General features: G+C 57.2%; 2 protein-coding genes across 4 annotated transcripts; both read left to right on the top strand.

Moving 5' to 3' along the window:
• Positions 1–1,868: 1,868 nt before the first annotated feature.
• On the top strand, positions 1,869–19,270 carry LOC142360734 (proteasomal ATPase-associated factor 1-like). Of its 3 annotated transcripts, none has more exons than XM_075415253.1 (12): positions 1,873–2,421; positions 2,505–2,545; positions 4,292–4,395; positions 4,813–4,902; positions 9,358–9,456; positions 10,188–10,338; positions 12,518–12,712; positions 13,054–13,145; positions 15,868–15,919; positions 16,654–16,736; positions 17,307–17,389; positions 18,917–19,270. In XM_075415253.1, the coding sequence occupies exons 1-12, from the start codon at positions 1,982–1,984 to the stop codon at positions 18,963–18,965; spliced, it is 1,479 nt and encodes a 492-aa protein (XP_075271368.1). In that variant the 5' UTR covers positions 1,873–1,981; the 3' UTR covers positions 18,966–19,270. The 3 variants fall into 3 exon arrangements, with proteins under 3 accessions (XP_075271359.1, XP_075271368.1, XP_075271375.1); XM_075415260.1 differs by having other exon boundaries at positions 1,878–2,421; positions 15,868–15,983; XM_075415244.1 differs by lacking the exon at positions 18,917–19,270 and having other exon boundaries at positions 1,869–2,421; positions 16,654–17,385.
• A 748-nt stretch (positions 19,271–20,018) lies between these two features.
• On the top strand, positions 20,019–21,746 carry LOC142360729 (dnaJ homolog subfamily B member 13-like). Its single transcript, XM_075415240.1, has 3 exons — positions 20,019–20,197; positions 20,417–20,520; positions 21,379–21,746. Exons 1-3 carry the CDS (start codon positions 20,034–20,036, stop codon positions 21,609–21,611), a joined length of 501 nt encoding a protein of 166 aa, XP_075271355.1. The 5' UTR covers positions 20,019–20,033; the 3' UTR covers positions 21,612–21,746.
• The last annotated feature ends 4,523 nt before the right edge of the window (positions 21,747–26,269 follow it).

Raw genomic sequence — 26,269 nt, 5'->3', positions numbered from 1 at the left:
TTTCCCCTGGATCCGCGCAGTCAGTCTGCTTTTTACAACAGCCCTTTGGAAAGGGAGGAATTACTCGTGCCTTGGAAAGGACAAACCCAGGATGGTGCCAGATGCTTTTCCCAGGAAAAAGGGAAAATGCTTTTTTTTTTTTTGAGGTCTGTGGGACCGAGGACGCCCCAAATTTGGCTGAGGTCCTCAGCCGCTTACCCCCATCCTGCAAAACCCAGAGTCTGCAGGCGCTGTGGCTTTCGGGTGGTGCGTACGGGGTCACACGGGTCGTGGTGCTGGGGTTTTTGCTCCAATCCTCGTTCTTTCTGAGACCGGGCGCACGTGGCTGTTTTTTCTGAGGCTGGAGCCGAGAGGACGCCCGATCGTGCCATCCTGTGAGGCCCCATCTGCAGTGCTGTGTCCAGTGCTGGGCTCCCCAGTTCAAGGAAGATGAGGAGCTACTGGAGAGAGTCCAGCGGAGGGCTACAAGGATGATGAGGGGACTGGAGCATCTCTCCTACCAGGAGAGGCTGAGGGAGCTGGGCTTGTTCAGCCTGGAGAAGAGAAGGCTGAGAGGGGACCTTAGAAATGCCGATAAATCTGTTCAGGGTGGGGGTCAGGAGGACGGGGCCAAGCTCTTTTCAGTGGTGCCCAGCGACAGGACAAGGGGCAACGGGCACAAACTGAAGCCGAGGAAGTTCCAGCTGAAGATGAGGAAGAACTTCTTCCCTCTGAGGGTGATGGAGCCCTGGCCCAGGCTGCCCAGAGGGGCTGTGCAGTCTCCTTCTCTGGAGATATTCCAACCCCGGCTGGCCGCGGTGCTGTGCAGCCTGCTCTGGGTGACCCTGCTTCGGCAGGGGGTTGGGCTGGGGGATCCCCAGAGGGCCCTGCCAACCCCCGCCATGCTGGGATTCTGTGAGTCTGTGAAGTACGTTGTAACCAAAGCTCAGCCCTGGTTTGATGGGTGCTAAGAGAGTTTCTGTTCCTGCCCCAAAACTGGTTTGGGTTTTTTTTTTTCCCTTCCTTCTAAGCATCAGCTCTGTAAGAGGGAAAACAACTCATCAGCACTGCCCCCCTGAACTGGGGCTGCCCGGGGGTTGCTGGATATTGGTGGTCTTGCACCAGCTGTGATTTTTGGCTGTCACCACCAAACCCCAGCCCTTCGGTGGCAGCAGCACCCACCTCCCTGGCAGACAGCCTGGAAAGCTCCCCCCTGGCAAAAGCCATGGGCGCCCTCCCCTTTCCAGCCCTCGAAAAGCGCTATTTTTTTATTTTTCCCGATTTATGTGCTAGGAGGTGGCGTTTGGAGGAGCATCCCACCCCGCAAGAGCCCCTTTTTGCCCCCATCCCTAATGCTCCTGGGGCTTCCCAAAAGATCAATCTCCCCCTTCCCCCCCAGACCCTGTCCTGTGGGATGCGAGGTCATCGCTGCCGGGGAAGGGGACGACGCAGGGAAGGACGCGGAGTGAAATCATGGAAAGCTTTGGGTTGGAAAGGACCTTTCGAGGTCATCTAACCCAGCCCCCCCAAAAATCCGCGGTGGGGCTGTCGCGCAGCCAAGCCTTGGCGCCGTGCGCGGATGCTCCCAATTTTGGGCCATTTTGGGCTGGAAATCCCTATCCGACCCCGCAACCTCCCAGCTGCCAGTGAATTCCCTCAGACGGCGCAGATGGAGACGAGCCCTTCGGCCAGGACGACAAACGCCGACAGATTGTAATTTCCCAACAAGGCAGCGCGGATTTCCCCACTTGAGTCAAAAAATAACGCCCAGGAAGGGTCGAAGGCCGTGGCTGCCACGTTCCTGGGGTGCTGACGGTGCCGGGGATGGATTTCCCAACCAGGCAGCACGGATTTCCCCGCTTGAGTCAAAAAATAACGCCCAGGAAGGGTCGAAGGCCGCGGCCGCTGCGTTCCCGGGGATCCCCGGCGGTTTCACTGCCCGGCGTGGGCTTGGCGCGAGGTTGACGCCCGGCCGGGCTCCTCGACGCTCCGTCGCCGGGCCATGCATTCGCCGAAAGCCCGGACCTGGGCCTGGCAGTGCCGCCAGTCCTGCCGCTCCGCCATGCACTCCTGCAGCTCCCGGTGCTGCCTCACGCAGCCCGTCCGCGAGATCATGGCGTCCAACGGGTCCTCGGCCTCCTCGTCTTTCTCCAGCGACGGACGGTTCCTGGCGTGTCCGGGCCGCGCCATCGCTGCCTTTTCCTCTTTGGGTCACCGGTTGCTTTTTTTTTTTCGGTGGCGCGGCCCCTTTAAGGGTGGAGGTGGGGCAGGCGCTGCCGGGGCGGGGCGTGGCGGCGGGAGCGCTCGCTCATTGGAGGGCGCGTTCCGCTTCCGCCTCCCCGCGGGGGGTGACGGGAAGGAAGGAGGCGGAAGTGGGCGCGGGCGCCTGGAGAAGATGGCGGCGACGCTGCGCATCCAGAGCGACTGGAGCGAGGCGCTGAGGTGGGCAGGGCCCTCCCGCTCCGCTCCCCTTCCGCGCTCCCCTTCCCCTGCCCCGCGCTCACCGCCGCCCTTTCTGTCCGCAGGAGGGACGAGGGCGAGGCCTGGCTGAGCTGCCGGAGCCCTGGTGAGCGGTGAGGGGCCTGAGGAGGCCTCGGAGGGGGGCGGCTGGGGGGTGGGGGGCTTGAGGAGGCCCTGTGGGTTAGGAGAGGGGAGGGAGGTTGGGGGAGTGAGGGAAACTGGGGGGGGGCCTGTGGGCTAGGAGGGGGTCTGGGGGGCTGGAGGGACCCCTGTGGGTTAGGAGAGGGTGGGGGAGGTTGTGGGGGGTCATGTGGGTTAGGAGGGGTGAGGGCGGTTGGGGGGGAGTGGGGGAGCTTGGGGGGGCCGCTATGGGTTGAGGGGAGCGGGGGAGGTTGGGGGGGCCCCTATGGGTTGAGGGGAGCGGGAGAGGTTAGAGGAGGCCCTATGGGTTGGGGGGAGTGGGGGAGATTGGGGGAGCACTCTGGTTTAGGAGGGGGTCTGGGGGACTTGAGGGGGCCCTGTGGGTTAGGAGAGGGTGGGGGAGGTTGGGGGAGGGGGCCTGTGGTTTGGGGCTGGTGGGAGTGGTTAGGGGGTGCCCTGTGGGTTAGGAGGAGCTGGGGGAGGTTGGGGGGGGCCGTGGGTTGGGGGGTGAGGGTGCTTGGAGGAGCCGTGTGGGTTAGGACAGGCTAAAGGAGGTTAGGGGGGGCTCTGTGGGTTGAGGCTTTGTGGGTGAGACTGAAGGGGCTTTGTGGGTTGAGGGGGAGGGAGGTTGGGGGGCCTGTGAGTTAGGAAGGGGTCTGGGGGTCTCGAGGGGTCCCAGTGTGTTAGCAGGGGGTGAGGGAGGCTGGGGGAGCCCTGTGGGTTGGGGGGGGGGGGAGGGGAGGGCTGTGGGTTGGGGCCAGTGGGAGAGGTTAGGGGGTGCTCCGTGGGTTAGGAGAGGGTGAGTGAGGTTGGTGGGGGGGGCTGTGGGTTAGGAGGGAGTCTGGGGGACTCGAGGGGGCTCTGTGGGGTGGGGGGGGTGTGAGGGAGGTTGGGGGGGGCCCTGTGGGTTGGGGGGTGAGGGAAGTTGGAGGAGCCCTGTGGGTTAGGAGAGGTTAAGGGAGGCTTGGGTGGCCCTGTGGGTTGGGGCCGGTGGGAGAGGCTGGGGTGGCATTGTGGGTTAGGAGGAGGTGGGGGAGTTTAGGGTGTTCTCTGGATTAGGAGGGGGTGTGGGGGTCTCGAGGGGTCCCAGTGTGTTAGGAGGGGGTGAGGGAGGCTGGGGGAGCCCTGTGGGTTGGGGGGGGGTGGCGGCCCTGTGGCAGAGGTTGGGGGCGACGCTGTGGGTTAGGAGAGGGTGAGGAAGGTTGGGGGTGCCCCTGTGGGTTAGGAGGGAGTCTGGGTGTCTGGAGGGGTCCTTGTGGGTTGAGAAGCAGTGAGGGAGCTTGGAGGGGTCCTGTGGGTTAGGAAGGGGTAGTGGAGGTTGGGGTAGGGCTGGGGGTGTTGAGAAGGCCCTGTGGGTTTGGGGGGGGGGGAAGATTGTGGGAGGTTGCAGGGAGTGAGGGGAGTTGAGGGGCCCCTGTGGGTTAGGAGAGGGTTGGGGGGGGCCATGTGGGTTAGAAAGGGTGAAGGAGGTTGCGGGGGCCCTGTGGGTTGGAGAGGAGTGGTGGAGGTTGGGGAGAGCCCTGTGGGTCAGGAGAAGGTGGGGGAGTTTGGAGGGGCCGTGTGCGTTTGGGGGGAGGGAGGTTGGGGAGCCTTGTGGGTTCGAGGGGGTGAGGGAGTTTGGGGGTGCTCTGTGTTTGAGGGGAGGGGCAGCTGAGCTGAGGGGGGATGTGGTGCGTGAGGGGCAGCTGAGCTGATGGCCGCTCTCCCCCAGGGAAGCCGACCCTCTATGGCAGCCTGACCCGCCGTGGGCTCAGCACCGAGGGCGTCCCCGACATCGCTGCCTCCGAGGGCTTCGTGGTTGGGGAAGTCACCAAGGTGCCAGGGCTCGGGGGGAGCGGGGGTCGGTAACCGCCCTCCACGCGCGAAGGGGCCGTACGCTTACGCCAGTCAAAACAGCAGCCTGAAGCTGTCGCCCAGTCCCCTGCATGGTCCTGTCCAGCTCTCGCAGGCCTCCCACCAGTGAAGTGCCCTGGACCTGGTCTGCAGCATCCTGTAGTGGGGCTGGGGCTGTGTCTGGTGGCTGGCCAGGCCACAGTGGCCATCACTTGCCCCTCGGAGCTCGCGTGTTGAGGAGGTGTAAGGAGAAGAGCCCAACGCTGCACCTTCTGTCAGTCTTCAGGCTGTGAGAAACCACAGCCGGGCCCGGATCGTAGTTCTACCTTGGCAGCCTCCGTGACTCAGCGGGACTGACAGCCCTTCTAATTCTTTTTTCCCCTCTCTTTCCTCCTCCAGAAAAGCATTCTCATTTCTTGTCCTCCTGAAAATGTGTCCACAAAGTTCCTGGCCCCCTACACAACTTTCAGCAGAATTCATCAGAAAAGTGTAAGTAACCTTGTGAAGGGAGCGGGGGAGATAACTGGAAGCGATGTGTCCCGCTGCGGCGTGCCCGTGCTGAGGGGTGGCCCGCAGCATGGCTTTGTGTGTGAACTGGGTAGTGCAACGTACCAGACCGTAGAAACTTGGGAAATTTGATGGTGGTTAACTTTCCCCCCTCGGAATAATCTCTCCAATTCTTTAAACTGTTCTCTTGCAAGTGCTCTGATTTGTGTGCGCTTCAGGCCCGGGACAGATGCCCCTGTAAAGGAGTAAGATGTGTGAATTAGTGTGTCAAAAATGGAGATAAAAATAAGAGGTTCCGGGCACGGAGCCCTTCACCTCTGGTTCAAAACTGTCCCCGGTTTGTAGCAGCTGTTTGCTGCCGTGCAGTGAAGTCATCTGTCTTTGGTATTTGCCATATGAATTTGTTCCGTGGAATCAGGAATTTCTCTTTGCGGGGCTGGGAATTGAACGTTGTGTCAGCTCGGCTTGGTGGGAATTCAGAGACCAGAAAGGCCCAGCTTGTATTTAAAAAACTAAATAAATTGCACCACTGTCTCACTTATTTAAAAAAACCGTGCTCGTTTTGCTGAATGATCTTCTTTCTTACTACACTCCTGTTACTGTGGGGGTGCAACAAGTACAGCTTCTCACTGAACAGCGATACAGAACGGCTGACTCTGACCTGAAATTTCATTTCTTCACTGAAGAGAAGCGCGTAACTTGGCTTTGCTGGAAAGTAACCGGTGCTTTCGCTGGGCGCTTAACCGCTGCGTGGAAATGGCCCGAGTAACTAGGGAGTGTGTATTCTGCAGGTACAGCTGGCTGCCCTGAAGGGAGTCCCCTGAAGGCTCCTGGAGACGTTTTAGCACATTGTCCCATGATTTATTGAGTAAATTGTTGTGCTAAAGCCAGCTGAAAAGTCGGTCTGGGTGTTAATGAAGCTCAAAAGCAGCGTAAATCAAGGTGCGTTTTGACGTAAAGGCAATTCCGCGTCTCTGCAGCTGTGCTAAGAGGAAGCGGGGCTCTGCTGAGAGACGGCGCTCGGCAGCAAGGCAGCTCCGGAGACAGAGGTGAATCGCTGCTCCGAGCTCCGTGCTGCCTGAGAGTCCCCAGCTGCCCTTTTGTCTGAGGAATGGAATCGACATTCAAAGCGCAGCGAAATGGAAATGCGGGCAGGAGTGTTCAGTCTGCTGTCAGACGGGTGGGCTGGGGGGCAGCTGCACGGCAGATCTCTCCGCTGGAAAGCAGCCGAAGCAATATCTGTGATATGTAGATGGGCTTAAAGCTGGTGTGAACTAAGTTCCAGTTATCCTTTTTGCCTGCCACCGCTGCTTCCGAGCACTCGTGCTTGGCCTTGCCTGTGTACATATCCCTCCTGGAAACCTGGGGATGTGTCAGATGTCGGTCAGGCTTTTCGTTCCTGCTTGAATGGCCCTCACAGGCTGCTTTTTTTTTGTTTAAAGTAGGGAGGAAATTTCCATAGATTGGTTTGTTATAGAAAATGCCACTCATGTTGCTAATGTGTTTCTCACATTGCTGATACGTAGTTAATGGCTGTTGAAACAGCTAAACCGTTACCTTGTGCCTTTATTTGAATCTTCTAATTCCTGCTTTAATTCCCTTTTTTTTTTTTTCAAGTGGAGGTTGAGTATTGATCCTGCACCCTGTTAAAATGAGCTGTGATTTGAGCTGTCAGAGCTTTTCAGGGGAGCAGTTTGGTCAGAGTCACTTGGATGGGAGAACTTCTGGTTGAAGTTGCGTCAGGGAGGTTTAGATTGGGTATTTGTAAAAATTTCTTTCCTGAAGGAGTGGTCAGGCGTTGGACCAGGCTGCCCGGGGAGGTGGTGGAGTCCCCATCCCTGGAGGGGTTCAAAACCTGTGTGGCTGTGGCCCTTGGGGACATGGTTTAGCAGGCCTGGTGGGGTTGGGTTGGTGGTTGGACTTGATGATCTTAGAAGTCTTTTCCAACCTTAGTGATTCTGAGATTCTAAGTGTGGCATATTGTGTCCCCCCAAGCCCTGGCTGACGCACGTGCAGCAGTGGGATGCTGTAAGATGTCCTCCTTAACATCTGGAAACAGCTGGAGATTGAGGCGGGTCTGTTGGGTACCTGGTCTGCCTGAGGGCTTCAGTCTCGGGCCTCTAGCTGTCGTCTTTCTTGGCAAAGTCTCTCAGTCTACTGATATCTTGGAGTTTCCCTGGGAAACTTCCTTCCCTGGGAAGGCTGAGCACCTGCAAGGAGATCAGCAAAGCCCGGTCCTGTCCAAGAGCAGCTGATTGTTCAGAAGAGCGTTTAATGTGAAGCGTGGGATGAAGGTGAGCAGCCTCTCACCCCTGACGTACCTGACCAGGCGGCTGGGACCTGCAAGCACACCAGACTGTGCGGGTTGAGACCAGAAACCTGTGCTTTGTCGTGGTGGGGAGGGGTTGGAGTAGTGAGGGAACTGTCACCTGCTTTTCTCGTTTCTGTCAGTGGATTTTACCGCTGTAGCGTTTTCCTCTAATCCAGGGAGCGTGGATGCATTTGTTAGGAAGCTTTTGGAGGTAACACAGCATGGCTCCAGTATCCAAACAGTGCAAGGCAAGGCAGCTGTTCCACTACGTAGTTGATAGCTCTATTGCTTTTTGCAGGATGCAACGTGAGTGGGATGTGTTAAGAGGAGGAGTGTGGGCAGAAGGGCGAGGGAGGTTCTCCTCCCCCTCTGCTCTGCCCTGGTGAGGCCCCATCTGCAGTGCTGTGTCCAGTGCTGGGCTCCCCACCTCAAGAAAGCTGAGGAACTACTGGAGAGAGTCCAGTGGAGGGCTATGAGGATGAGGAGGGGACTGGAGCATCTCTGCTACGAGGAGAGGCTGAGGGAGCTGGGCTTCTTCAGCCTGGAGAAGAGAAGGCTGAGAGGGGACCTTAGAAATGCCTCTAAATATCTGCAGGGTGGGTGTCAGGAGGACGGGGCCAGACTCTTTCCAGTGGTGCCCAGCGACAGGACAAGCGGCAACGGGCACAAACTGAAGCCGAGGAAGTTCCAGCTGAAGACGAGGAAGAACTTCTTCCCTCTGAGGGTGCCGGAGCCCTGGCCCAGGCTGCCCAGAGGGGCTGTGGAGTCTCCTTCTCTGGAGATATTCAAGACCCGCCTGGCTGCGGTGCTGTGCAGCCTGCTCTGGGTGACCCTGCTTGGGCAGGGGGTTGGGCTGGGTGACCCACAGAGGTCCCTTCCAACCCTGACCATTCTGTGATTCTGAGTGTTAACCTTTGTTCTAACAAAAGCTGTATAGCTGTTGTTGTTTTCAGCCTGTTCAGTGCTGCTGCAATCTGTAGTGGAAATATCTCTCTCACTTAGAAGATGTAATCGTTTAGTGAAAGCTAGAGTACCTGTCACATTAAATTATTTTTGAGTAGCATAGAATATGTCAGGGACCTACGATGATTGTCTAGTCCAGCTGCATTTATCCACAACTGAAATGCATCTGCCTTTCCCAAAAGGCAGCAGTGAGGTCTGGCATCACGGGAAAGGCTGCCCTTTCGCAAGAATATGAGCTCAGTGTCTGCTCTCTTCACAAGCATTCAGCTCTCCCAGGCTTTGTGCAAAGCAGGCAGTTGTTAATACCACTGTGTGAGGAGTTCGCCTGCCTGCGTAAGGAGCTAGTTTGGAGCCAGTGTTCCGGCAAATTTAGGCTGTGCTGTTGTAAATCTCTCAAACAGTGTCTTGTGGGCTTGTGAGTCAGGGTGCTCTCAGGCTGGCCAGTTATCTTGGACTGACGTGGAACAGCGAGGCTCAGTTTCTTACCTGTGTCCAGGAGGTGCTAGAAAAATCCACATTTCTGCTTCTCCCGGGGTAAACCTGAAATACAGCTGCTGTCTGCAGGCTCCTGACTCAGCGTTTCTTTTTCTCCCTGCTTTGCAGGTGTCTGCAGAGTCACAGGCAGAGAATAGCAATTTCTTTGTCAAATTTGGTTGGCAATTACGAGAAATCTGGGGTGCTTCGTGCCAGGTTCCAGTCACCCAACTCGTCTGAGCCCTGGCTGCGGGTCAGCCCAGCTCAGCAGCTCGCTCTGGAAGCAGGGATGCAGCAATCTGTATAAACAGATAAACTGAAGAGAATTTCTTTTTATGCTGCCCTGTAGAAAAAGCCTGCTCTTCAGGATCCTCTTGTGTGTTTATTTCTTAAGGGTTTAATTAATATCTCCTAAAACTTACTGAGAGGTTGAGGAGAGAAAGCCTGTGAAGTCCTTGCATAAGGCTATTAAGTGTTAGAAGACTCTTATGAGGCTGAAACTGTTAAGCTAGGCATTTGGAAACTCTTTCAGGGGCTTTAAATGACTCCAGCAGTGTGTCCTGGGGAGATGATAGCACTGAATGATGTACTTAGCAGGCCTCCCACAGCCCAGTTAGGCTCTTGAGCAGAAATACCTACAGACAGGGTCATGTAAAGCTAACATTTGGGTGTTTTTTACCCTCCTGCAGATTACCTGTCTCGATATTTCCAGTGGTGGAGGGCTCGGCGTGTCTACCAGCACAGATGGGACCATGAAAATCTGGCAGGCTGCGAATGGAGAAATAAGAGTAAGAGCGTCTAGCGTGGATGTTGTGTGTTGTCTGTGACGTGACTGAAGTCATTCGGCCGTGACTTTGGCTAGGCTATCTGCGCGCTGTGGTCTAGGGCAGGCAAGAATCTGGCTTTTGATTGAAAAGCTGGTTGAAATTTGACATCTCGGAGGTTTTAAGTCAATGCTGTCGGAAAGCGTGACTTCTCCCAAGGGAAATGATGCTCAGCAATCTGGAGAGGAGTGCCAGGGTGAAAATAAGAATGGGTAGTTAGGAATGACAGCTGGAGTGCAGAAGGTAACTGACAGCTCCTAGTCCTCGTGGTCCAAGAACCAGTAGAGTTCTTCTTCATCTGCAATAGAGAAGAGGTGAGGAAGAAAGACTCCTGCCCGTGATGGATTAACCACATCGTGGCTGGCTGCCTTCCCAGTTCGGGTGTTTCTTGTGGAGCTTGACCTGCCAGCTGCTAGTTTGGCAGAGGATGGAGACATCTAACCTGTTATTATCAAGAAATGTGGTATCCTTTGCGATGTCGTTAGCTGCTCAGATGGCAGAGGGAGGCCCAAAGTGAACCTGCTGGCTCTTTGACTGCCTCACATTCAGAGGAGTCTGCTGCAGGAACGCAAACACGGAGGGTTTGATTCCTCTGCCCGCATAGGAATACCAAGTTTTCAGGTGTCATAGCTCAAAAATTGCTCGGCGTGAGGGTGCTAACAATGGAACTAGCACGCAGTTCTTTGTTTTTCCAGAGACTATTGGAAGGCCATGTGTATGATGTGAATTGTTGCAGGTTTTTCCCATCGGGCCTCGTGGTTCTGAGTGGGGGAATGGATGCCCAGCTAAAGATCTGGTCAGCAGAAGATGCCAGCTGCGTAGTAACATTTAAAGGTCACAAAGGAGGTACAGAGTACTTAGCCTTTGCAATGCTTGATCTGCCGTGTGTGTAATTGTGTTGCACCCAAGGGCTAATGTTCGGTCACCACCCTGCTGCACTCTGCGCTGTGCATTTGTAGTAGACGTCCAGAGTAGCTTTTTCAAGCTCCTAGGATGTGAAGAAAAAGATTGATGGTAGCTGTATTGGACGAGAGTATTTCTCTTGCTGACCTGTTTTCCTCGTTAATTAAGGTGAAAAGAGGGAGGATGCAGTCCATTAGCCTGTTGCGAGTGCCAGAGGTGGAGGCAGAGGGCATTCTGCTCCTCCAGGGCAGTCTCAGCTCTGCAGAGCTCTGACACCTGCGTTCAGTAGCCTTGCTGCCTGCGCTGGGAATGCCTCCTGCTCGCACCCAGATCATCCTGCTCGCCTGCAGTTGCTCCAGAGCCTCTTCCCTTTGGTTTTTTCCCTTGCCCAGAAAAGCATGTAGCAGTTTATTATGGACTTGCAGAACTCATGCAGGGAGTTACCTGCCTCGAGGACATGTGCTGTTGAAAATAAGGCACAGGAAGAGCAGCTGCGAGGATGCTGAAGTGATTATTTCTTAAGAAGGGCTGGAATAAGCTTGCTCACCCTTGTACGAGGGCAGATGTTCAGCTCTGTGCCTGCTGGTGGTCTTGCTGCTTAAAATGAGAGTAAATTCTTCACACTCCTCGTGTCCTCGTGTAGATGATGCGCTGACCACCTGATGTGGTCAGTTAGATGCTGTGTTCAGGGACCATGCTACCAACTCCTCTGATTGCCAGTTAATCCCAGAGAAGAACTGCTGGGGATGGAAAACGAGCTACCTGGAAAGGTTCCTGAGAGCTGTGATCGAGGCAGTTTCTGGACAGAGCCTCTGTTAATCTCTGGAAAAAAGATTTGGTTTCCAGGATCCCTCGTTCAGAGGCAGCGTGGGTTTATGCGTAATGCCTAACCAGGGTCCCCTTTTACTCCTGTTTTTCACTCCTGTTTTTCTTTACATCTGGCCCAGAGCACAGCGTCCAGTGGTGCTTTCTTGTCATGGCTGGTGCTTCCTAAGGGATGACAGCTTGAACACTTGGGTGGTTGCCCAGAGAAGCTGTGGCTGTCCCCTCCCTGGCAGTGTTCAAGGCCAGGTTGGATGGAGCTCTGAGCAACGTGGTCTGGTGGAAGATGTCGCTGCTGATGGCAGGGGGGTTGGAATCAGATGAGCTTTAAGGTCCCTTCCAGCCCTTACCGTTCTATGATGGTGAGCAAGTCCAAGTGAGTTGTGGATGTGGCATCAGATGCCCAAAACCCTGCCCCAGATAATCTCCTCCCTGAGTACCTACCTGCTCTGTACAGGCTTGTGTTTTCCCTGTCTCACAAGGCGCAAGACTTGATTGAAAAAGGTAAATAAGCCCCGTGGCTGGCTGCCCAAAACTGAATCAGAAACTTGCCTTGCACTGAACCTGCCGTTGTTCTCCTGTGACCTATTTGTATGGATTCCAAGTGCTTTGCTGCGAATGTCCTGTAACCCAAACGTGGCAGGCGGTGTGACCGAGCTTTGGTCAGAGCGACGCTGGCTGGCTACCTTCCACACACCTCCTTCTAGATGCTGTGGCTCCCTGCCCCACGTTGCGCCCCGCGCAGTTTCATGGAATCATAGAATGGTTTCGGTTGGAAAGGAACCTTAAAGATCATCTGGTTCCAGCCCCCCTGCCATCAGCAGGGACATCTTCCACCAGACCACGTTGCTCAGAGCTCCATCCAACCTGGCCTTGAGCACTGCCAGGGAGGGGGCAGCCACAGCTTCTCTGGGCAACCTGGACCAGTATTTCGCCACCCTCATGGGGAAGAATTTCTTCCTAATATCTAATCTAAACCTGCCCTCTTTTAGTTTAGAGCCATTCCCCCTTGTCCTATCACTACACACCCTTGTGAAAAGCCCCTCTCCATCCTTCCTGTCGGCCCCTTCAGGCACTGGCAGCTGCTCTGAGGCCACCCCGGAGCCTTCTCTCCTCCAGGCTGAACAGCCCCAGCTCCCTCAGCCTGTCCTCGTAGGAGAGGTACTTTGGCTGTGTGTGACTGGTGGCACTTTGGGGACTGTAGCTTGGGGCTTGTAGTTAGTTTGCCTCGGGAAATGAGGTGCTTTGTCTGTCTGCCTTCCACGCTGTGTGTCTGAACGCAGCCTTTGCTCTGATGCAGGTATTTTGGACGCTGCCATTGTGGATCGGGGGAGAAATGTCCTTTCCTGCTCGAGAGACGGCACTGCCCGCCTCTGGGACTGTGGAAAATCCGCCTGTCTGGGCGTCGTCGCTGACTGCGGCTCTCCGGTCAATGGCATTGCCGTGGGCGCTGCTGACAACTCCCTGAACCTGGGCACGCCTGGAAAAGCTCCTAGTAAGGACCTTTCTCATAAAATTCACCTTCATTCCCCTGCCCCGATTTGCTTCGCTTGGTCACCCCTAATCCTGACTGTGCAGCTTGCTGCTGTGTGCCCTCGTACCACCTAGGGAGGGGAGCTGGGGTCACCAGAACAGAGCCCTGCGCTCCTGCGGAGGAATTGAGCCTGATCAGGCAGTTTAAGAGTGTGATCTCTTTGGTTACCGGCTTGCCCTGCTGCATCTGGTGCCTTGGGGTGTGGAGGAACGCCGTTACAGGTGCAGCGGGGGTGATCCAGACTGTGCCGTCGAGACTTGTTGTGTGGCCGCTGCTGGAATTAACTGTTGTCCTTTTGTCAGGCGAACGTGAGGTTGGGACAGAAGGGAAAATCCTGCTGCTGGCTCGAGAAGACAAGAAGCTGCAAGGGGTGGGACTGCAGAGCAGGCAGCCGGTAAGGAGCCCGAGACTGTCACAAGTGCTTGACTGGGAGAGAGCTCTGAGATGCTGCTAGAAAATGGCCTCCGAGGTGTTGGTCCCTTCGTTTCCATCGCTGCTGCAGCAGCTCCTCGGTTTGTAAGCTGCTGTTCCTGTGGCTGTACAGAGCCAGGTTAAAATTCAGAATTGAGCCAGGTTAAAACTAACCTAGATGGATAAACTGGTTAGTGCTAATCCCGTTCCGGTGCCCTGGTGAGGTTCATCACGTGGAACAGAAAGGGACGGGACCAGGCTGGAGGCAGGGGAGGGCTGATCTGCCTGCATTTGGCCGAGGTCCTACACTGCGGTGTTCTCCCACGTGTGTATTCCATGGAGGAGAAACTAAAACCTGGTACAATGAAGTGATGCTGCTTCTCCTTCCTAGTGGCCAGATTTTTGTGGAGGGGTTTGAGGAGCAAGAACTGCTCACTAGTTTAGCCCAGGTAGGGGAGACTGTTTGAGCAGTGGCCAGTAGATGTCATTGTGAATGTGGGAACTGCGGGCTGCCTTAAGCAGCTGAGGTGTAAAGTTGCTGTTTGAAGTAGGGTGTGAAAGGTCTGCAGTCCATCTCTCTGCTCCTGGCACAGGGCAATGGAGTTGGTGGATCTCACAGAATCATAGGTTGGAAAAGACCACTAAGACCATCAAGTCCAACCGCCAACCCAACCCCACCATGCCTGCTAAACCATATCCCAAAGTGCCACATTTACACGGTTTTTTAACCCCTCCAGGGATGGGGACTCCACCACCTCCCTGGGTGGCCTGGTCCAAGGCCTGACCACTCTTTCAGTGAAGAAATTTTTCCCGATCTTGAATCTGAACCTCCCCTGGAGCAACTTGAGGCCATTGCCTCTCGTCCTGTCGCTGGTTCCTTGGGAGAAGAGACCAACCCCCCCCCTCACTCCCCCCTCCTGTCAGGGAGCTGTAGAGAGCGAGAAGGTCTCCCCTCAGCCTCCTCTTCTGCAGACTCAACAGCCCCAGCTCCCTCAGCCCCTCTCCATCAGACTTGTTCTCCAGACCCCTCCCCAGCCTCACTGCCCTTCTCTGGACACGCTCCAGCCCCTCAATGTCCTTCTTGGAGTGAGGGGCCCAAAGCTGAACACAGCACTCGAGGTGCGGCCTCACCAGTGCCGAGTCCAGGGGCATGATCCCCTCCCTGCTCCTGCTGGCCACCCCATTCCTGATCCAAGCCAGGATGCCCTTGGCCTTCTTGGCCACCTGGGCACACTGCTGGCTCATGGTCAGCCGGCTGTCGACCAGCACCCCAAGGTCCTTTTCTGTCGGGCAGCTTTCCAGCCACTCCTCCCCAAGTCTGTAGTGTTTCATGGGGTTGTTGTGACCCAAGGGCAGGACTGGGCCCTTGGCCTTGTTGAACCTCATAAAGTTGGCCTTGGCCCATCGACCCAGCCTGTCCAGATCCCTCTGCAGAGCCTTGCTACCCTCCAGCAGATCGACACTCGCGCCCAGCTTGGTGTCATCTGCAAACTGACTGAGGGAGCACTCGATCCCCTGATCCAGGTCATTGATAAAGGTGTTGAACAAGACCGGACCCAAAACTGAGCCCTGGGGAACACTGCTTAGGTGCCAGAGATCTCACCAGGATCATCCCGGGCAGTAGACAGGAGCTCCTCATGACACAGCAGATGGAACTGCTTGCGGTGTTTGTGGCGAGTAGAACTGGGAGGAAGGAGCGGTCCCCACCAGCCTGCCGTGTGGAGCTGGTTGCGCTGCTCCGTGGGTGTCTGAAGCTCATTCCGAGCTCAGCATCGGTTCTCCTGTGGCTGTGCGATGTGTCCTTGCCCCAAAGGAGAGCTCGGAGCCTTCACTGACTGCTCTGTCTCTGCTTGGCAAGACTGATCCTGGAGTTCTGGCCTTCAGCTCGGGCAGGACTGATCCTGGTTCTGCGTATCCTGGAGCAGAGCTCAAGAGTTTTTAACCTAGCTCTGGGTTTTTGGTTTGTGCCGTGACTCGTGGAAACGACTGTGCTGACTTCTAAATAAATAACTGCTTCCTTCTCCAGTGCCCTGGCTGCCAAGAAAGCCAATGGGATCCTGGGATGCATCAGGAGAAGTGTGGCCAGCAGGTCGAGGGAGGTTCTCCTTTCCCTCTGCTCTGCCCTAGTGAGGCCCCATCTGCAGTGCCGTGTCCAGTGCTGGTCTCCCCAGTTCAAGAGAGATGAGGAGCTACTGGAGAGAGTCCAGCGGAGGGCTACGAGGATGAGGAGGGGACTGGAGCATCTCTCCTATGAGGAAAGGCTGAAGGAGCTGGGCTTATTCAGCCTGGAGAAGAGAAGGCTGAGAGGGGACCTTAGAAATGCTGATAAATATCTGCAGGGTGGGTGTCAGGAGGACGGGGCCAGACTCTTTCCAGTGGTGGCCAGTGACAGGACAAGGGGCAACGGGCACAAACTGAAGCCGAGGAAGCTCCGTCTGAACATGAGGAAGAACTTCTTCCTCTGAGGGTGATGGAGCCCTGGCCCAGGCTGCCCAGAGGGGCTGTGGAGTCTCCTTCTCTGGAGATATTCCAACCCCGGCTGGACGTGGTCCTGTGCAGCCTGCTCTGGGTGACCCTGCTTGGGCAGGGGGTTGGGCTTGGTGACCCCCAGAGGGCCCTGCCAACCCCTGCGATGCTGGGATTCTGTGATTCCGTGATCCTCATCTGCGGGTGTCTGACGTTTGCCTTGGTTCCTGTGTTCTCAGGTGTTCCTCTTCATCGGATCTGACGCGTTCAACTGCTGCACGTTCCTCTCAGGTACCTACATCCTGGCAGGGACGCAGGATGGGAACATCTATCAGCTGGATGTGAGAAACACCAAGTGAGTGCGTGCCTGCGAGTCTTGAACCGCCGGCTGGTTTTTTGGCTTGGGAAAGAGCCAGGCTGAGGGTGCTGCAGACAGTGCCCCTTGTAAAGGCTGGGTACAGGCACTGCTGTGGCACAGTGAGCTTCTGAGCCTCCTGGGGATGTTTCTTTTGCTGGGGCAGGGTACTCTTGGTCGTGTTGGCAGTCTGATGGGATGTTCTCTGGAAAGTGCCTTCTAAAAGACTGCGGGCTCTGCGCAGATGCCTTAGTTCCTGAAAACCTCGATCTGTGACCAGGGGTGCTCTTGGCACTGCCTTACCTTGCAGATTATTGCTTTTTAAGTATGTGTATATATAAAATTATGTTAATGTACGGTGCATATTATGTTACATATTAGTGTCTGTGTGATTGGGTAATCTATGTACATATGTATGTCGAGAGCTTTACAGAGAACTCGTTAAGAGTAGCATTGCTCCCACCAAAAGAAGAGCCCCTTCCTCCCCTTCACTGGTGAGACTGGAGGGTGTTTGTAGGATCCTGACGTTCACCCTGATCCTCATTCCAGTGTAGGGCTGGAACTGAGACGTTGCTGAGGGCAGGAGCTGCCCCAGGTCAGTTTTTATTAGTGTCGAAAGCTCCTGACTATAGACCAAATACTCATCCCTTGTTTCTGCTCCTTTTTCTAGCTCTCCGATCCAGGTCATCCATAGATCAGGAGCACCGGTGCTTTCGCTGCTCCCGTACCGGGATGGATTTATTGCCAGCCAGGGTAACTCCAGTGCTGTGTTACGCCGGTAGAAACAATAGAATGGTTTGGGTTGGAAGGGACCTTAAAGCTCATCTGGTTCCAACCCCCCTGCCATCAGCAGGGACATCTTCCACCAGCCTAGGGTGCCCAGAGCTCCATCCAACCTGGTCTTGAGCACTGCCAGGGAGGGGGCAGCCACAGCTTCTCTGGGCAACCTGGGCCAGTATCATTGAATCGAGGAGTTTTGTGCTCTTTGGGGATTGCCCTCTGACGTGGAAGCACTGGGGGCTGGACAGTGTGGCCAAAAGACGATGTAGCAGGAGCTATATTACGTGGTTGCCTTGTGATTTCTGCCCCTCACCTCCCTCTGTTCCTCCAAAGCAGGGCCTCAAAGGTGCCTCTCGACTATTAGAGCCTTTTTCCAACTCTCTGGCATCTTCACGGCATTTTTTCCCCCTTGCTGGGGGCTCCATACCCTACGATTCAGCATTCCTGCAGGGCCTGTTAGTGCTGCTTGTAGTTGGGAACGTGGCTCATTTCACTAATTAGTTGATGTTTCTTCCTCGCTTGGGATCTCTTCTGCTCATGCAGGTGACGGAACCTGCTTTATCGTCCAGCAGGACCTTGATCACGTCCTCGATCTCACGGCAGCGGACTGCGACCCTGTGTACAAGGTAAGGAGAGCGGTGCATGGCCCGCAATAAAGGCTGTAGGGAAAGGTGGTGCCAGGCAGCAGGCAGAATCACAGCATGGCAGGGGCTGGAAGGGACCTCTGTGGGTCACCCTGTCCAAACCCCTCCCAAAGCAGGGTCACCCAGAGCAGGCTGCACAGCACCGCGTCCAGGTGGGTCTTGAATATCTCCAGAGAAGGAGACTCCACAGCCCCTCTGGGCAGCCTGGGCCAGGGCTCCGTCACCCTCAGAGGGAAGAAGTTCTTCCTCGGGTTCAGCTGGAACTTCCTCGGCTTCAGTTTGTGCCCGTTGCCCCTTGTCCTGTCGCTGGGCACCACTGGAAAGAGTCTGGCCCCATCCTGCTGACACCCACCCTGAAGAGATTTATCGGCATTTCTAAGGTCCCCTCGCAGCCTTCTCTTCTCCAGGCTGAACAAGCCCAGCTCCCTCAGCCTCTCCTCGTAGGACAGATGCTCCAGTCCCCTCACCATCCTCGTAGCCCTCCGCTGGACTCTCTCCAGTAGCTCCTCATCTTTCTTGAACTGGGGAACCCAGCACTGGACACAGCACTGCAGATGGGGCCTCACCAGGGCAGAGCAGAGGGGAAGGAGAGCCTCCCTTGACCTGCTGGCTCATGGTCACCCTGTCGTCCACCAGGACACCCAGGTCCCTCTCCACAAAGCTGCTCTCCAGCAGGTCCACCCCAAGCCTGTACTGGTGCATAGGCAGCCGCCTTTCCCTAAGGATTTGGCCGCCCGCACAGCGGCTTCCTTCACACAGCTGACTTTGAAGCTTTTGGGGTTTTTTTTCTACCTGAATAATCTTAATATTTTGCATAAACAAATCCTCTGCGGTATCCGGCGGCAGTTATCTCCGTCGTGCAGTAGCAAAACCGAAGCGGGGGAGTAGCTGGGTGGTTGGAGTAGCTGTGGCAGAACTGTGTTTCCCTGACGAAGCGTGAATTAATTGTGCTGGGAAGATCATCGGGGTGAAAGCAGCAGCCAGCTGTGTGGTGCTGCCTGTCTCTTCTTGTCCCCTGGTGACTCCAGACCAGAAGGTGGGTCTGGCTGTTGTGTTTCCAGACGCCCTGCAGAGCGGGGAGGGTGACCTGCGCTCTCCAACTGGTGGCACTGGTGGAAATCAGCTTTTGGTTTTAACCCGTTCCAGCTCTCCAGTCCAGTTCCCCCCTCTCCTAGCCAGCACACACGCTCAAGGGCTAACGCTCAGCCTCGCCTGGAGGCTCAGATCTGACCTGCAAAGCTCATTGGCGTGAGCAGAACATGAGAAAAATGTGGAGGAAAATTCATTTTCGCTTTTGGATCTGACAGAAGAACCCTTGTGGGAGCAGTCACCTGCTCCCGAAGCTCCTGGTGCCACCTTGCACTGTCCTTTAAAACCCACTAACGCTGTTCCAGGAGCCGCTCACCGCCTCCTCCCTCCGTGAAAGTCCAAAAGGAAAGCTGACCTCTGAGAATTTTAGAGATCCTGTGCTTAAAGACTGCTTTTTCCCCCCCTCCCTCTCTTTTTCAGGTGGCTTCCTGGGAGAAGCAAATCTACACGTGCTGCAGAGACGGGATAGTGAGGAGATACCAACTATCCAACCTCTGAGGGTTTGGATCGCCCGGAATGCGGCGAGATGTGTGGAAATAGCTCTTCCAAGCTCGTTTTCCTGCGCGGCGTGGTCGAGGTGTGTGTGCATAGGGACGTTTCTGAGGTGCACAGGAATTTCTGAGGCTGCCGTGAAGACCGGGCTCTTACAGAAGTTTTTGGTGACAGGTAGCATTTCTCACAACTTGGATCGTTTTTAATTTGGAGAGTGGCGTTCGAGAGGAGCTTGTGTTGCCGCAGTTTTTGTTTCCACTGCTGAAAAACTGTTTGTAGGGGGAGGCAAATAAAAATAAATTGGGGGGGGGGGGGGGGGGCTGTGAAGGTGGCCATGTCGCAGCACAGGGCTGAAATAAAGCAACTGCTTTGGTTACGCCTGTGTGGAAAAGATATTTTCCAGGAAAACGTCCCTTTTTAAACAAAGAAATGCAATACAAGAGGCAGTGAATGGAGTGGGGGGGGCCGCAGGGAGGACTACAACTCCTGTGAGGAGGTTCTCCTTCCCCTCTACACTGCCCTGGTGAGGCCCCATCTGGAGTACTGTGTCCAGTGCTGGGCTCCACAGTTCAAGAAAGATGAAGAGCTACTGGCGAGAGTCCAGCATAGGGCTACGAGGATGATGAGGGGACTGGAGCATCTCTCCTACGAGGAGAGGCTGAGGGAGCTGGCTTGTTCAGCCTGAAGAAGAGAAGGCTGTGAGGGGACCTAATAAATGCTTATAAATATCTGAAGGGTGGGTGTCAGGAGGATGGGGCCAAGATCTTTTCAGTGGTGCCCAGTGACAGGACAAGGGGCAATAGGCACAAACTGAGGCACAGGAAGTTCCGTCTGAACATGAGGAAGAACTTCTTCCCTCTGAGGGTGACGGAGCCCTGGCCCAGGCTGCCCAGAGGGGCTGTGGAGTCTCCTTCTCTGGAGATATTCAAGCCCCGCCTGGACGTGGTCCTGTGCAGCCTGCTCTGGGTGACCCTGCTTGGGCAGGGGGTTGGACTGGGTGACCCCCCGAGGTCCCTGCCAACCCCAAACATTCTCTGGTTCTGTGATGCCCCGCGCGGCGGCGAATCACAGCTCCCGTGATGCCCCGCGCGGCGGGGCCTGGAAGCGTCGCGGTGTCCATAGCAACGGGGCAGCGGGCGCCATGGGCCGGGACTACTACGCCGTGCTGGAGCTGGACCGCGGGGCCACGTTCGCCGACATCAAGAAGGCGTGAGGGGCCTCGGCCTTGCGGGGGGAAGCCGCGGGGTGTGCGGGGGTCGGGGAGCGATGCGGAGTGGGGTGGGGGCACTGTGCGGGGGTGCCCTCGGCCTCCCCGCAGCGCGGGCCTGAGGCGGGGTGTGGGCCGGGGAGAAGCCGTGAGGGAGCGGCCGAGGCTGGGGGTGTCCTGGCAGCCCGGGGCCCGGCTCTCCCGTCCTTTTCCCTTCGCAGCTATCGGAAACTGGCCTTGAAGAACCATCCTTTAAAATGCAAGGAGCCCTGGGCGCCGGAGAGGTTCAGGCAGCTGGCGGAGGCCTACGACATCCTCAGCGACCGTAAGCGGGGAGACGGTTCTCTTCCAGGGAGTGGGACCGGGGGCAAAGGGTCTCTGGTGTGGCCGGAGTTGTGCTGAGGTCTGAGCCCGCAGCTGCTGGTGCACCCAGGCAGGTGGCGTCAGCTCCGTGACCCGCAGCCGGGCCGAGTGCTGGCGTCTGTTCCTGCTTAGAATAGAATCCTAGAATCACTGAATCCCAGCATGGTGGGGGTTGGCAGGGCCCTCTGTGGGTCACCCAGCCCAACCCCCTGCCGAAGCAGGGTCACCCAGAGCAGGCTGCACAGCACCGCGGCCAGCCGGGGTTGGAATATCTCCAGAGAAGGAGACTCCCCAGCCCCTCTGGGCAGCCTGGGCCAGGGCTCCGTCACCCTCAGAGGGAAGAAGTTCTTCCTCGGCTTCAGCTGGAGCTTCCTCGGCTTCAGTTTGTGCCCATTGCCCCTTGTCCTGTCGCTGGGCACCACTGGAAAGAGTCTGGCCCCGTCCTCCTGACACCCACCCTGAAGATATTTATAAACATTTATTAGCTTCCAGCTCAGCTTTCTCTTCTCCAGGCTGAACAAGCCCAGCTCCCTCAGCCTCTCCTCGGAGGAGAGATGCTCCAACCCCCTCATCATCCTCGTAGCCCTCCGCTGGACTCTCTCCAGTGTTAAGACTGGAAAAGATGTCTAAAATCATCAAGCCCAGACATCAACCCATCCCCACCATGCTTACTAACCTACTGCTTCCATCCTACCTTGCTGTCCCCAAGCTGGTGTGCTCCCCCCCTGCCCCATCCCGTCTCCATCCTCCACCCAAGCAAAGCCTGGATCTCAGGCTCTCCCCTCTCATGGCCATTCCCAACTCCTCCTCCTTCCCTAAGCCACGAAGAAAGGCGTCTACGACAAGTTTGGAGAAGAGGGGCTCAAAGGCGGCATCCCCTTGGAGTGTGGCGGTGAAAACCTCTGGAGCACTGGCTACGTGTTTCACAACAACCCGGACAAAGTCTTCAAGGAGTTCTTTGGTGGAGACAACCCCTTTGCGGGTAGGTGGGGGGCTCCGGGGGGTGGCCCAGGCTCCCCCTCTGTGTGGGGCTGTGGCCACCACCACCTCTGAGCTTTAAGCTTTAGGAGATGTTTCCCTGCCCCAGCTACTCTCAGGTCCCTCTGGGGCTGCTGGTCCCCCGCTGCCTGGAGGTTAGATCCTGACTTCCCTCGGTCCCAGGCGGGTGAGAGGCCCGAGGGGCGCGTGTTCAGGCCGTCAGCTCTCCCCAGCGACCGTTGGGCCCCTTTTCTTCGAGGATTTGCGGCAAAAAGAGGGGTTGGGTTGGCGAGGCTGCCGTAAAGGCGTGAGCAAGATAAAAACGCTCCCGGAGGAAAACTCTTCAGCTGGAGGGGGAAGGTGGTCCCAGGCAGAAGCAGGTTTCTGGGTGGCAGATTTAGGGCGCTCAGCTTCCATGATGAGGAGACCCCAAGGGACCCCCCTAGACCTCTGATGCGAGCGTGGTGACCCCCCTCAGCCCACCTCTGCTCGCTCCTGCAGAGTTCTTTGCTGAGGATGGCTCGGAGTTGACCCTGCCCTTCGGAGGGCTGCGAGGACGAGGAGCGGTGAAGCAAGACCCCCCGGTCGTGCGGGATCTCTGCCTCTCCCTTGAAGACCTCTTCTACGGCTGCACCAAGAAGATGAAGATCTCGCGCAGGGTAGGGGCGGTGGGGCTGAAGGGGGGGGGCACGCTGGGCAGGGTCGGGGGGTGGCTCCACGTCTGCGCTGCGGAGGGGGATCTGCACGGAACCCGGCACAAACACCGGCAGGATCCGAACGGGTGCTCTCCTCTCCTGGCTTGCCAAAGGGAATTCGGCGCGAGGGGTGAGGTGGAAGCTGGTGGGAAGGCAGGGCTGGTTTCGGAGCAGGGTGAGGAGCAGCACAGCGTTTCCTGGGCTCACACAGTTGAATTTTTACACCGCGCTGTGTCTCCTCTCTGCTCCCAGTGACCTGCGTCCCTCCTCTCGCTGTCCCAAATCTCCTGGTTCCAGCCCTGAGTTTCTCCTGCTTGATCTGATCCCATTTGTACCTGCAGCTGCCTAGCTGTGGAGCAGGAGCCGTCCTTGTCACCACTGGCTCACGTGTGGCTGGATGAGCAGAGCAGCTACAACCCTGTCTTTGGGCACCATGGCGTCACAGATCACCTCTCTGTGTTGTCCCTCGGTGGGGTGGCAGCCCTGCTGAGAAGGACTTGGGGTGCTGGGGGATGAGAAGCTGGCCAGGACCCGGCAGTGTGCGCTGGCAGCCCCGAAGGCCAACCGTGCCCTGGGCTGCATCCCCAGCAGCGTGGGCACGGGGTGAGGGAGGGGATTCTGCCCCTCTGCCCCGCTCTGCTGAGACCCCCCGGGAGTCCTGCGTCCAGCTCTGGAGCCCTCAGCACAGGACAGAGCTGGAGCTGTGGGAGCGGGGCCAGAGGAGGCCCCAGCAATGATGTGAGGGCTGGAACCCCTCTGCTGGGAGGAAAGGCTGGGAGAGCTGGGGCTGCTCAGCCTGGGGAAGAGAAGGCAGCTTTCCAGTGCTTAAAGGGGGCTGGGGACAAACGTTTCAGCAGGGCCTGTAGCATAGGACAAGGGGAACGGTTTTGAACTAAAAGAGGGGAGATTTAGACTGGATATGAGGAGAAATTAATTTATGGTGAGGGTGGTGAGGCCCTGGCCCAGGTTGCCCAGAGAGGTGGTCGATGCCCCATCCCTGGGAACATTCCAGGCCAGGTTGGACAGGGCTCTGAGCGACCTGGTCCAGTTGGAGATGTCCCTGCCTGTGGCAGGGGCCTTGACTGGATGGCCTTGCCATGTCCCTTCCAGCCCAAACCATTCTGTGACAGCCTGGAGGTGGCTGCCCCACCAGCCGGGCCGTGTCCGGCACCGCAGGGTCCTCATCCGGGCTGGGGGAACCGGAGCCCGGTGCTGGCTGCTCTGCCGGCCGAGCCGAGCTCCCACCTGGCCGCAGACCCAACCTCTCCCAAGGGCACCCGGTTCTGCTCACCCCCTCATCTACCCCCCAGGTGATGAACGAAGACGGCCAAACGAGCACCATCAGAGATAAAATCCTCACGATCGACGTGCAGCCGGGCTGGAAGCAGGGCACCAGGATCACCTTCGAGAAGGAAGGAGACCAGGTAACGACCCTGGCGGAAGCTCTTTGTGGGTTGCCCGTTGCTGCGGGCGGTCGGCAGCGCGGCGAACGGGGCGATCCAGCGTCACCGCGCTCAGAAACGCGCTGAGGAACCCTTCCTGCCCGGGTTTTCCGTAGGATGGTTAAAAACAGAATTGAAAAGGGGTGGTTTGCTGCATGGTGTCACCTTTGTGAACCCCGGTCTGATTTCTCTTGGCCGTTTTGTTTTATTAAATGAACAAAACACCTTCCCCTTCTCCGTAGCCAGCTGAAAGCAGCCACCAAGGGACAGGCATTCGTGTCACCTTTCCCTCTGTAAGATCATATGGTTTAGACCGAAAAAATCCAGATATCTTATTTTTCCCCTCAATTTTAGGGCCCAAACATCACCCCAGCTCGCATCACCGTCGTTGTGCAGGAGAAACTCCACACAATGTTCGTTTTTGGGGTTTTCTTTCCCCTCAGTTTTAGGGCCCAGACATCATTCCAGCTGACATCACCTTCATTGTCCAGGAGAAATTCTACGTGATGTTAGTTTTTGGTTTGGTTTTTTTCCCCCTTCAATTTTAGGGCCCAAATATCACTCCAGCTGAGATCACCTTCGTTGTGCAGGAGAAACTCCACACGATGTTCATTTTTGGGGTTTTTTTCCTCTCAATTTTAGGGCCCAAACGTCATTCCAGCTGACATCACCTTCATTGTCCAGGAGAAACCCCACCCGAGGTTCAAAAGAGCCAACGACAACCTCGTGTACATCGCCACCGTCCCCCTGGGGAAGGTAAAGAGCCCAAGCGAGAGGCCGGAGCCGGCCCCGGCTTACGTTTGCCCCCTGGGGCTGTGCGTGGCAGCTGCGGGACCCGCTGTGTGCCTTGCAGGCGCTGGTCGGCTGCGCGGTGGAGGTGAGGACGCTGGACGGGAGGCTGCTGAACATCCCCATCAACGACATCGTGGAGTAAGCGCCGTGGGGCAAGCGGCTGCGGGGCCGGCGCGGTGGCCGAGGAGGCGGACGGGGCACTTGGGAGGAAACTCGGCGTTGGCGCGCTGCTCCCCGGTGAGAGCTCGGCGCTTCCCGAGCGCGTCCCCGTTGCCGGAATTAGCGCGATTTTGGTGCTCCAAAGCTTTTCCAGGAGCTGTGGGGCTGGGGGGAAACCAGCCTGGAGGAGGAGGGTGCCCACCACGGGCTGATCTTCTGGGAGAGGGCTTGGTGTGGGTGGGTGGAAGACCCGAGGAGCCTGGGGACACAAGGCAGGCCTCCGCTTGGAGCTGGAGGAGCAACCTCGCCCTGAGAAACCCGCTGGGAAGCGTGCGGGGATGGGGGGGCTCTGCGGTCGGGGAGCTGGGTCCCGCGGCTCCTCCCAGCCCCGTCCTTCCCTTCGCAGCCCCACGTACTGCAAAGTGGTGCCGGGGGAGGGGATGCCGCTGCTCCAGGACCCCCGGCGCAGAGGTGACCTCCTCATCTACTTCAACATCTGCTTTCCCAAGAAGCTCACGCCGGAGAAGAAGACGCTCCTGAGAAGCGCTCTCCTGTCCTAGGGAGCGACGGCCTCCGCCCTCCCTCCAATAAAGCCCTGGGAGCAGGTAGAGGGGGTTCCCGGCACCCAGCACCCCAAAACGCAGCACCCTTGTGCCTGTTTCCCCTGGGCCTCAGCGAGGAGTCGGCTCCATCCCTGCCACCCCACGAGGGGTGCTGGAGGATTTGGGGGGGGGGGGGGGGCGGGTTGCAGTACTCCCAGCTCCACTCCTGCATGGGAGCAGCGACGGTTCACAGAATCCCAGCATGGTGGGGTTGGCAGGGCCCTCTGGAGATCCCCCAGCCCAACCCCCTGCCCAAGCAGGGTCACCCAGAGCAGGATGCACAGGACCACGTCCAGCCGGGGTTGGAATATCTCCAGAGAAGGAGACTCCACAGCCCCTCTGGGCAGCCTGGGCCAGGGCTCCATCACCCTCAGAGGGAAGAAGTTCTTCCTCATCTTCAGCTGGAGCTTCCTCGGCTTCAGTTTGTGCCCGTTGCCCCTTGTCCTGTCGCTGGGCACCACTGCAAAGAGTCTGGCCCCGTCCTCCTGACACCCACCCTGCAGATATTTATCGACATTTCTAAGGTCCCCTCTCAGCCTTCTCTTCCCCAGGCTGAACAAGCCCAGCTCCCTCAGCCTCTCCTCCTGGGAGAGATGCTCCAGTCCCCTCCTCATCCTTGTAGCCCTCCGCTGGACTCTCTCCAGTAGCTCCTCATCTTTCTTGAACTGGGGAGCCAAGCACTGGACGCAGCACTGCAGCTGGGGCCTCACCAGGGCAGAGCAGAGGGGGAGGAGAACCTACCTCGACCTGCTGGCCACACTCCTCCTAATGCACCCAGGATCCCATTGGCCTTCATGGCAGCCAGGGCACGCTGCTGGCTCATGGTCACCCTGTCGTCCCCCAGCACTCCCAGTCCCTCTCCACAGAGCTGCTCTCCAGCAGGTCAGCCCCAGCCTGTACTGGTGCCTGGGGTTGTTCCTCCCCAGGCGCAGGACCCTGCCCCTGCCCTTGTTGAACCTCATCAGGTTCCTCTCTGCCCAACTCTCCAGCCTGTTCGGGTCTCGCTGGATGGCAGCACAGCCTTCTGGCGTATCCACCACTCC

This window comes from Opisthocomus hoazin, chromosome 1 (assembly GCF_030867145.1).
Source record: "Opisthocomus hoazin isolate bOpiHoa1 chromosome 1, bOpiHoa1.hap1, whole genome shotgun sequence".
In the NCBI taxonomy this organism is placed as follows: domain Eukaryota; kingdom Metazoa; phylum Chordata; class Aves; order Opisthocomiformes; family Opisthocomidae; genus Opisthocomus; species Opisthocomus hoazin.
The sequence above is the reverse complement of the archived record's forward strand: the minus strand, read 5'-3'. Positions and strand labels throughout refer to the sequence as shown.